This window comes from Schistocerca gregaria, chromosome 2 (genome assembly GCF_023897955.1).
Source record: "Schistocerca gregaria isolate iqSchGreg1 chromosome 2, iqSchGreg1.2, whole genome shotgun sequence".
Classification (NCBI taxonomy): Eukaryota; Metazoa; Arthropoda; class Insecta; order Orthoptera; family Acrididae; genus Schistocerca; species Schistocerca gregaria.
The window spans coordinates 872,454,980-872,467,072 of NC_064921.1; the positions used below are offsets into that span (position 1 = coordinate 872,454,980).

The 12,093-nt window shown below is 44.1% G+C and overlaps 1 protein-coding gene across 1 annotated transcript in view; it reads right to left on the reverse strand.

Annotated features, from left to right (window-relative positions):
• The window catches only part of LOC126335266 (uncharacterized), a 1,744,002-nt gene that overhangs the window by 1,301,056 nt on the left and 430,853 nt on the right, over nucleotides 1–12,093 (reverse strand). The window contains exon 5 of the mRNA XM_049998313.1: nucleotides 4,449–4,518. Within this exon, the coding sequence (XP_049854270.1) occupies nucleotides 4,449–4,518 (70 nt within the window). The remainder of the gene's footprint in view (nucleotides 1–4,448; nucleotides 4,519–12,093) is intronic.

The following is a 12,093-nucleotide window of genomic DNA, read 5'->3' on the forward strand; positions in this document are numbered from 1 at the left end:
GAATTTTAATGATAGATTCGCTGATGGTATCCTCAGTGAAAGGGAAGAAGAATTACAGGATCTGCTGATTGCAATGAACAGTCCATTGAGGACAGAAAATGGACAGAGTAGATCGAAAAAAGGTAACGGGAAGTAACAGAAACGAGAACATTGATAAACTTAACATCAGGACTGATGAACACGAAGTAGATGATGATAAAGTAGTTGCTACTTAGGCAGCAAAATAACCTATGACGGAGGATATCAAAGGTAGATCAGCACTGACAAAATGGGCATTTCTGGGCAGTAGAAGTCTAGTAGTATCAAACATTGGCCTTAATTTTGGGAAGAAATTTCTGAGAATGCGCGTTTGGAGCATAGCATTGTATGGTAGTGAAATATGGAGTGCGGGAAAACAGGGAAAGAAGTGCAATCGAAGCATTTGAGATGTGGTGCTGCAGAAGAAATTGGAGTGATAAGGTAAGCAATGAGGAACTTCTGTACAGAATCGGAAGGGAAAAGAATATGTGCAAAACACTGACAAGAAGAAGGGACAGGATGATAGAACATCTGTTAAGATATCAGGGGTAACTTCTATGGCTCTAGCGGCAGCTGTAGAGGGTAAAAACTGTGGGGAAGACGGAGATTGGGCTATGTCTAACAAATAACTGAAAACGTAGGCTGAAAGTGCTACTCTGAGAGTAAATCGTTGGGAATTGGTGGCAGGCCATATCAAACCAGTCAGAACGCTGTTGACTCACAAAGGCGAACTGGACCTGCCAAGTGGCTCATCTGTGTCTGGCTGCCCCTCCAGTGCTATCAGCAACGAAAAACAATTACGTACTTGTCACATTCCAACAAATCCAATACTTACATTCGTCACAGCTCTGTGAGCTTATAACAATTGAGAATCTGTAGCTTCATGATACTTGAAAATATCTGATAACGAAACAAAAGTGCACAGTACGAGAAAAAAGAAATTACATCCAAAGTAGCAACAGTGGGAAAACAGTGGAGCATGTCACTTTTTTTTCTTCCAGGGTTGCTTGTCCTGGAGGGTATGCAGGATAACTTTTGTTAAGTTTGGAAACGAGTGGTACCGGCGGTGGTGAAGCTTTGAGGGAGTGTTTTGAATCGTGCCTGGGTCGCTTAGCTGGTGGAGCACTTGCCCGCAAAAGGCCCCACAGTCAGTTTCAGTTCGGTATTTAACTAGAAATAGGAGAAACAGGCATTCCTACAATTTTTCCGAATTTGCCACCCTTATTTGTAATGTACGTAAGCGAAAACTGATAACACTAAGAACAGATACCGTAACTCTCTGAAATACGGTAGGATACGTAAGACAAGATGGAAATCAAAGTACAGAAACAAGTGCAGATTCAGGATTAATATATCTAAATAGAAAAGTAGAAGGATACAGAAAGAAACTGAAAGAACGCATCAAGAAGATTGGGGATAAGAGAGTAACAAAAGTACTATACAAACCGACAGAAGAGCAGAAACTAGGTGGAAGGACTGAGACAAATCTCTGTAAGTAGCCATAGCAGGCAAAGTGTAATGCACGTAGAAGAAGATGAAGATACTACAAGTTGGTTTATTTCGACGTCCGGTTTTATTATTATAATTATCTTTATAGTGCTAAACTTTAGACTTTTATATAGTTCTGGAATCGTATTTTGGAAATTTTCAAACTTGCAGAAATGTATATTTTTTAGTTTTTAAAATACACATTTGAGATGCAGGATGAGTTTCACACATACACTACATTTATTCTGCACAAGTGGCTCCCCTGGCTCCTTCCAACCCTTTGGCATGGATGCAGTTTTTCTTTTGCTGCTGTCTTCCTCTAAACTTTGGCAGCGTCATGATTTACAGAGTATAAAATTTAAATATGCGTTTTATGCACTCATCAATATTAGCATTTCACTTAGCACTGCGAACGCAGGTGTTGTGAAGTCTTACGTTTGAAAAGCCAGTGTTTATTTATGTAAGTCAGCAATCTTTCGTGGCCGTTGTCATTAAAGTTGAAAAATACTGAGTTGTTAGGGCGCGTCATATTTCTTCAATCGATAGAAGTTTCGAGCCCACTGCTGGAATCTTCTTCAGGATCTTCTGGTGTCCACTACATATTGGGCAGCATCAGTTTGAAGAAATACGACGAGGCGTAAAAGCCCAGAAGATTTTAACTTCAGTCTCTATTTATTTATTTCCTATTTTATTTGTGGGGCGTCTTTTCTTGTCTGTCTTCCCTTAGGAAATCTCCAGTGGTTTTTTGGTTACCTTTGCACTTACAAAATAGTAGTATCGGATTTGGCACTGATGGGAGGTACAGGCAGCAAGAGAAAGTGCACGTTTACTTGGCTAAGATGTTACTGGTGAGGACGTACGGTAGTCGAGGTGGGCAAGCAACTGGAAAGTCACTAAAGAATTAATGACGTTTAGCTGTTAGTGGGCACTGATTTAAATGAATGAAGAAAGATGAAAGTTTGTGCCAGACAAGTAATCGAACCCGGGTCTCCTGCTCATTAGGCAGATGCTCTGACCACCAAGCCATCCAGACACATTGGTCATCGCAGCTGCACAGAGTACGTTATCAGGTCTCCCGTCAGACCAAAGTTCTCAAACTATCCATACACTACTGATGTAGTTCCCCTGTCCATTATACTCATTACATGCCGATTCTCGTTCAGAGTTCGAGCGTGGTGTGCCTCTGCACTGAAGCGATCACAGACGAGCCTCGCCTTAAATCCCGGGTGATCAAAAATTCAGTATAAATTTGAAAACTGAATAAATCACGGAATAATGTAGATAGAGAGGTACAAATTGACGCACATGCTTGGAATGACACGGGGTTTTATTAGAATAAAAAAAATACAAACGTTCAAAAAATGCCCGACAGATGGCGCTTCATCTGATCAGAATTGCAATAATTAGCATAACAAAGTAACACAAAGCAAAGATGATGTTCTTTACAGGAAATGCTGAATATGTCCACCATCATTCCTCAAGAATAGCTGTAGTCAAGGAATAACGTTGTGAACAGCATTGTAAAGCATGTGCGGAGTTATGGTGAGGTATAGGCGTCGGATGTTGTCTTTCAGCATCCCTAGAGATGTCGGTCGATCACGATACACTTGCGACTTCAGGTAACCCCAAAGCCAATAAACGCACCGACTGAGGTCTGGGGACCTGGGAAGCCAAGCATGACGAAAGTGGCGGCTGAGCACACGATCATCACCAAACGACAGGCGCAAGAGATCTTTCACGCGTCTAGCAATATAGATTTTTTTTGTTCTAATAAAACCCCATGTCATTCCATGCATGTGTGTCAATTTTTACCTCTCTATCTACATTATTCCTAGGTTTGTTAAGTTTTCAAATTTATACAGACTTTTTTTTTATTACCCGGTATATATGTGGTGTCTGATCTATCGGACATGACATTGAACCTGTAACTATTATAATCAAGCCACAAAGGAATTAATTACATTTAGTTGCTGGTGGTCACTGACTTACACCAATGGGGAAAGTTAAAAATTTATGACGGACCAGGATTCGAATCTGAGAGCTCAGTGGTCAGAGCATCTGCCTAGTGAGCAAGAGACCCAGGTTTGAATCCCTATCTGGCTGAAATTTTCGTTTCCTCGTTGATGTAAATCAATGTCCCTAGCAGCTGAATATAATGAATTCCTTTGTGTCTTGATTATAATGGGTGCAGAATCACAATGGTGTCTGCGTTCTATGTGAAATTTACAGAATTCCTCGACATTCTCGAGACGTAGATTTCATACTACTTTATTCTCCGAAAGACATCTGTACAATCTGGTAACAGATGTAAGAATATGAGCGGATCTACTGAATGTGTTTTTGAGGGTTGAGGTTGTCGGTCCCCCCCCCCCCCCCCCCCCTTGCACCCACGTCACAGCCCCACGGCAGCTTCCTCCTCCCCTCCGCCCCTACTCTCTTCCCAGTTTCCACTGCTGGCCAGTGTGTAAACGAGCAGGGGAGGGGAGTTGTATTGTGTTGCGGTGTGCCCCCGCGCCCCCACGTAATCAGGCGTCCGTGATTGGCTGCTAACCGCGTAACAAAGCAGCCAGTCTTGTCAGGCGGCTAATTGCTTCCCATTCTGTAATTAGTTATTTGGCGTTTACGGGCGCCCTTCGTTTTGTGGCTGTAATTGCAGGAAGCGTCTCCTCTCCCCTTTCTTACAGCTATTAAACTCAGACAGAAATTTCGTTCATTTGTGTCGGCTCGGGCCATGAATTACGATTGGTTTGTACGCACAATGCTTGATGAGATGATTCCTGTTTGATGCCGCCCTGTGCAACGCCGACGGCGAAGGAATGTTAATACCTCGCATTACAAAAAACTCAGACGGCCTGTTAGGTTTTCTTTTCTTTCCAGCAGCCTAGTAGTGCGACGAGTCGGATGTTTGATGCTGACACGTGCGTGTGCAGATATGTACTTACTCTCTGGCCAGTCTGTACGTGTCCTGGTACTCCTCGAAGTTGTCCCACAGCTGTTGCGAGAAGAGCTGCCCTGAAAACAGAAAAAACGCCATCTTTATTACTTTGCAATTCATTTTCAGTTTGTTCCGCTCCTATTAAAAATTAAAGCTTACCCTAAAAAGCACGATTATTAACTATATTTAGTCATCACTATTGCGATTTCAGTCTATTACGCCATTCTCAAATTACAACTGCGACAATATAAGATGCATAAAGAACAGTTCAATTTTAAAAACACATTTTGTTTTCAAACTATTTTGTTATACACTGAAGAGCCAAAGAAACTTCTGCCTAATATAGGGTAGGACGCCCCTCCCCGAGCACGCACAAGTGCCTCAACACGAGGTGGGATGCATTCACTAATGTCTAAAGTAGTGCTGAAGGGGTCTGACACCACGAATACTGCAGGGCTGTCCATAAATCCGTAGGAGTAAAGGAGCGGGTGAAGATCTCTTCTGAACAGCATGTTGCGAGGCATCCCAAATATGGTGAATAATGTTCATGTCTGGGGAGTTTGGTGGCTAGCGGAAGTGTTTAAACTCGAAAGAATGTTCCTGGAGCCACTCTGTAGCAATTCAGAACTTACGGGGTACCGCATTGTCCTGCTAGAATTGCCTTTCGGAGGGCACAATGGAGTGCTTACGTACGTGTCATGCGTCAGAGCCGTATCTAGACGTATCAGAGGTCGCACTGCACACGTCCCACACCATTACAGAGCCTCCAACAGTATGAACAGTTCCCTGCTGACTTGCAGGGTCAGTCGGTTCATGAGAGTGTCTCCATATTCGTACGCGTCCATCCGCTCGGTACAATTTGAAACGAGACTTGCCCAACCAGGCAACATGTTTCCAGTGATCAACAGTCCAATGTCGGTGTTGACGCGCCCAGGTGTGCAGTCATCAAGGGTACACGAGTGGGCCTTCGGCACCGAAAGCCTGTACCGGTAATGTTTCGTCGAATGGTTCGCACGTTTACACTTGTTGATGGCCCAGTACTGCAGCAATTTGCGGAGGGGTTGCATTTTTGTCACTTTGAACGATTCTCCACAGTCATCTTTGGTCCCGTTCTTGCAGGATCTTTTTCCGGCCGCAACGATGTCGGAGATCGGATGTTCTACACGATTCCTGATATTCACGGTACACTCGTGAAATGGTCGAACGGGAAAATCCCCACTTCATTGCTCCCTCGAACATGCTGTGTCCCATCGCTCGTGCACCGACTATAACCCCACGTTCAAATTCACTTAAATCCTGATAAGCTGTCATTGAAGCAGCAGTAACCGATCTAACAACTGCGCCAGACACCTGTTGTCTTGTATGGGCGTTTCCGACCACATCGCCTGTTTACATATCTCTGTATTTGGATACGCATGCCCATACCAGTTTCTCTGGCGCTCCAGTGCATATAAACTCCTGGAAATTGAAATAAGAACACCGTGAATTCATTGTCCCAGGAAGGGGAAACTTTATTGACACATTCCTGGAGTCAGATACATCACAAAATCACACTGACAGAACCACAGGCACATAGACACAGGCAACAGAGCATGCACAATGTCGGCACTAGTACAGTGTATATCCACCTTTCGCAGCAATGCAGGCTGCTATTCTCCTATGGAGACGATCGTAGAGATGCTGGATGTAGTCCTGTGGAACGGCTTGCCATGCCATTTCCACCTGGCGCCTCAGTTGGACCAGCGTTCGTGCTGGACGTGCAGACCGCGTGAGACGACGCTTCATCCAGTCCCAAACATGCTCAATGGGGGACAGATCCGGAGATCTTGCTGGCCAGGGTAGTTGACTTACACCTTCTAGAGCACGTTGGGTGGCACGGGATACATGCAGACGTGCATTGCGGTTCACGTCCACGCTGTTACGGCATGCTACCAGTGTTAAAGACTGCAATGGAGCTCCGTATGCCACGGCAAACTGGCTGACACTGACGGCGGCGGTGCACAAATGCTGCGCAGCTAGCGCCATTCGACTGCCAACACCGCGGTTCCTGGTGTGTCCGCTGTGCCGTGCGTGTGATCATTGCTTGTACAGCCCTCTCGCAGTGTCCGGAGCAAGTATGGTGGGTCTGACACACCGGTGTCAATGTGTTCTTTTTTCCATTTCCAGGAGTGTATATCTGCTCCTACCTCACTATGAAATACGTCAATGCTTATCGTTCCTTTGAAGTGGACACTGTCCTCCTGTCATCATGTTTACATATTTTATGTACATAACAAGACAGTTGCCTTAGTCGATGATTTTGCTGAATGGGGCCGTCCGCACGAAATGATCTCTCAGGGGGTGAGGAGTAAAAAACAAAAAAAGGTCATATGGATATATGGTAGGAAATGCATTCCAAGGGAGATATAAAAATGGTTCAAATGGCTCTGAGCACTATGAGACTCAACCTTTGTGGTCATCTGTCACCTAGAACTTAGAACTAATTAAACCTAACTAACCTAAGGACATCACACACTTCCATGCCCGAGGCAGGATTCGAACCTGCGACCGCAGCAGTCTCACGGTTCCGGACTGCGTGCCTAGAACAAGGGAGATATACCCATCTGAAAGCGTAGATAACTGATCTTTGACAGTGTAAATTTCAATGATGGCAGGTACACAGGTACACATGAGAACACACCAGGCAAGTGGGCATGTTCTATCTCTACTAGAGTTTAGCTTCTTTCTCAATGGGGAAGACCTGCAGCACCATCATATAGTGGCCACAGTACCCTTCGTACCACCAATGTCAACTGTTCCAGCGGGGGAGCAGGGTCACGAAGATTTGCCTCGCCAGTGAGGCTTTATGGAAGGATGGCTGCTCCCGCTAGGTGGTCGCCAAAAACCTCACCCACACATTGAGGTTGAACCGGTGCTAATGGTTCGCTGCCACCATACCATTGGGATTCGCCGTAGCAGCAGGTGGTGGTGTGAGGGTTCATGGCACGGGTAGTCTCATTTGTGTGTAAGACAGATGACAGCACCGCGGTAGCCTGTGCGACGAAGCAGCGACAAAACCGTGAAACGTCTCCGTGAAGTAGTTTCATAAGACGCTTGTCGAATTCGGTACAACCTATTTTCTTTACTATCTGATTTTAGCTCAACTCATGAAGTCTTCCAGAAAGACTGAGCACTCAAGTAAGGCCTATTGAATATTATGTGTGTGTTTTAACGTGGGATTTCGGTTTTCTTTTGTGGGAAACGCTGAGTTGGTCATCGTCTGCTGGGAGCAGACGATGTTGCTTCTCGTTCGAAGGACAGCACAGGATGACCAAGTTAGGTTTCCAATACCTGAACAGAGAGGTTTACCCATCTTAGTCGAAGGCTGTTTTTGTGTGTCAGGTTGGTGACGGAGTGCTACCCCTCTGGTAGCTTCCGCTGCACGGGGAGCTAGGTAATCTCGAGAGAGAAAGGGGCACTCTTCGGTGAACGCTTGGTGAGTACGGATCGTAGCTCTTAAGGGGGGTTTCAGGTGATAGGAAGCAGGTTGAGTTAGGACTTCGTTATGTTTAACTGTTGAAATAGTTAAGAACTTCAGCTTAACTGAAGTGTGTGAAGCGAGTTATTTTTCCGAATGTGCCATCATTACATTGCTTTAAACAGGCGATTTTTGGGTGTTTGAGTTAGAAGTGTGAAAGTTACTTTGTTCATTTTGAACAACGATGAAGTAGAATTTCAAATCGTAAAGCTGATTAGGAAAAGCTGGTTAGAATCACTTCAACCGTACGTGAGTGTAATACTGTGGCGAAGCGAGTATGATTTTTAATGATTTTTAATCTTATATTTTGTGGAAGTTGCTTTTGTCATTGTGTGTCGATTTGGTGCCACGTGCGTGGTAGTCAATGACCCTTCTGGTCCACCACGGCACCGCAATAGGCTTTATTTTAACAGTTTGCTTGTTTGATGAGCTACAAATTCGGCAAGCAAATCTGCTCGTTCCTGCGCTTTCTACAAAGCAGCACAACAGTTTCATTCGGAATGCACCACGTGTTATAGTTAGGCCGTTTGCAAGCAGCAGACTCAGTTAGTATGTTGAATAATTATAGCACAACCTCGTGCATTGGTTAAACCTCTGTCCAGAATAGTGCATGCTTAGAATCGTAATGTGAATCTCACTGAGATATTTTTATGGTATGAATACAAAGGAGATGATAGTACCATTGTTTCCGACCCCCGTTTTCTGTGTTTCTTCATGCTGTAATTGAATTGTGATCTGTTTCATTCTCGCGTAATTCTTACTTAAATATTTCGAGTCATCCACCAGTTATGTGTAGTTAGGATGTGCAACCAAATATTTAGTTACAATAAATTATCTACGTGAAAGATAAATTCTTTGGTGTCGATCTTACCCCCTTCCTCCGATTTCCAATCCTGAATTAATCAAGTTGCTTCATGCACGACATGTTGTGCTATTTATCTGGCTGCTTAAATAAATCTGTGTACTTCTAATTAAATTATTAAAGTATTTAAAGTAATAATTTTCCAGCTCCGTTTTTTTTCTAAATGGTTAGGAAGGGCTTGGGCTGCTGGCGACCCTGAATTTCTGAATTTTTATCATTAATTGTGTGAGAGGAGCAGCTAGAAATGCGAGATGACGTATATGGCTCGATGAGCAACATCGTAAACATAGTAATACGTTACAACCGTCACAGTGGAGGCAAGTCGTACACAATAAGGCCTGCGTGGTTTGTAAGTGGTGCGATTAGTGGCAGTTTGACACTCAGGATTTTTTTAACATTTATTTGGGCTTCCAAGTAGCAACTCCATTTAGCCAACAACAACACATAGTTAAAATGTACGTAGGCTCGAAGAAAAGAATACAGAAATGCATATTTGCAAGTAGAGAGAACTCAAATCGTCACAGCAATACTTTGCAACAATTAGATGAGAGAGTATTTAACATTGTGTTGGGTTACAGTTTACACTGTAATATCTCCAGAAACAAGACCGAAAGATACAATATGTACACCACTAAACACTAAAGGTCGTGCCCACACTTTTAAGGAACTTAATCACTTTATAAAGTCGAATATCTTCGGTAAGTAAAAGAAGTAGCTGATTGAGGAACGTGGTATCCTATAGTCAGCAATGTCTTCATGTAGTCCAGCCGCCCCCCCCCCCCCCCCCCCAATCAAATTTGGGACACAAACAAGACATGGTTGACGTCAGCTTTCGGCTCAAGAACACACTCACATGCCGAAGAAGCGTAAACGTTGATCTGAGGAAAAGAGGCGTGACTGACGCGAAGTCGTATGATCCTCCACACGGTCGTCCGGCTTGTCCTACGCTGACGAGCCACCCTCGTTCTACCGGTGCCGTGGTCAGGCCAAACATCTCTTATCTCCACCTCCACGTGAGTGCACCTCATTTGCAACCCATTTCCGGCCACATGTCCATATCACCCTTTTTTCTCTCCCGTCAGGCATAATTTACTGCAGTTTGTATCTACAGGGTGTTTCAAAAATGACCGGTATATTTGAAACGCCAATACAAACTAAACGAGCAGCGATAGAAATACACCGTTTGTTGCAATATGCTTGGGACAACAGTACATTTTCATTCAGACAAACTTTCGAAATTACAGTAGTTACAATTGTCAACAACAGATGGCGCTGCGGTCTGGGAAACTCTATAGTACAATATTTTCCACATATCCACCATGCGTAGCAATAATATGGCGTAGTCTCTGAATGAAATTACCCGAAACCTTTGACAACGTGTCTGGCGGAATGGCTTCACATGCAGATGAGATGTACTGCTTCAGCTGTTCAATTGTTTCTGGATTCTAGCGGTACACCTGGTCTTTCAAGTGTCCCCACAGAAACAAGTCACAGGGGTTCATGTCTGGCGAATAGGGAGGCCAATCCACGCCGCCTCCTGTATTTTTCGGATAGCCCAAAGCAATCACACGATCATCGAAATATTCATTCAGGAAATTAAAGACGTCGGCCGTGCGATGTGGCCGGGCACCATATTGCATAAACCACGAGGTGTTCACAGTGTCGTCTAAGGCAGTTTGTACCGCCACAAATTCACGAAGAATGTCCAGATAGCGTGATGCAGTAATCGTTTCGGATCTGAAAAATGGGCCAATGATTCCTTTGGAAGAAATGGCGTCCCAGACCAGTACCTTTTGAGGATGCAGGGACGATGGGACTGCAACATGGGGCTTTTCGGTTCCCCATATGCGCCAGTTCTGTTTATTGACGAAGCCGTCCAGGTAAAAATAAGCTTCGTCAGTAAACCAAACGCTGCCCACATGCATATCGCCGTCATCAGTCCTGTGCACTATATCGATAGCGAATGTCTCTCGTGGAGCAATGGTAGCGGCGCTGAGGGGTTGCCGCGTTTGAATTTTGTATGGATAGAGGTGTAAACTCTGGCGCATGAGACGATACGTGGACATTGGCGTCATTTGGACCGCAGCTGCAACACGTCGAACGGAAACCCGAGGCCGCTGTTGGATTACCTGCTGCACTAGCTGCGCGTTGCCCTCTGTGGTTGCCGTACGCGGTCGTCCTACCTTTCCAGCACAATCATCCGTCACGTTCCCAGTCCGTTGAAATTTTTCAAACAGATCCTTTATTGTATCGCTTTTCGGTCCTTTGGTTACATTAAACCTCCGTTGAAAACTTCGTCTTGTTGCAACAACACTGTGTTCTAGGAAGTGGAATTCCAACACCAGAAAAATCCTCTGTTCTAAGGAATAATCCATGTTGTCCACAGCACACTTGCACGTTGTGAACAGCAGACACTTACAGCAGAAAGACGACGTACAGAATGGCGCACCCACAGACTGCGTTGTCTTCTATATCTTTCACATCACTTGCAGCGCCATCTGTTGTTGAAAATTGTAACTACTGTAATTTCGAAAGTTTGTCCGCCTGAAAATGTACTGTTGTTCCAAGCATATTGCAACAAACGGTGTATTTCTATCGCTACTCGTTTAGTTTGTATTGCCGTTTCAAATATACCGGTCATTTTTGAAACACCCTGTAGATACAAACTGCAGTAAATTATGCCTGACGGGAGAGAAAAAAGGGTGATATGGACATGTGGCCGGAAATGCGTTTAGTTTTTATTGCCGTTTCAAACATACCGGTCATTTTTTAAACACCCTGTATTTATCAAAATCACACTGTGTAAACGAACGTAGCGCTTGACTAAAACGAGAACATTATGGCAAACCAGGTGCCCAAGCATGAATTCAATCAACGTACTAGGAACAAATTACTTACTGTAATAATGACTATCCTAACCGTGTCATCTACGCACATATTCTCGCCCGTGCGTTCGCGAGGTGTGACATTTACAGGTAAAGTTCTACGGACGTGGTGGGTGCTAATATTAAAGGTCGTCCATCCTATCTGTAATGTCAGAGACACATTTTTTCTTAATTTCTAAGTTACATGTTGCTTTATTTAATTACAACTTAAAATTTTCTTTAAAACTGTCGTATTTCTAACGTCGAAGCTATATAAATGACGAAGACTCAAGTCTCAACATGCACGCGGAATATCAAAACTCGATTTACACGAAAAAAGTCTCCTCTCAGCGAGAACAATATGCGTGATTCATTTCACAGTGAGGTATGAAGAACTACAGTTACTTTA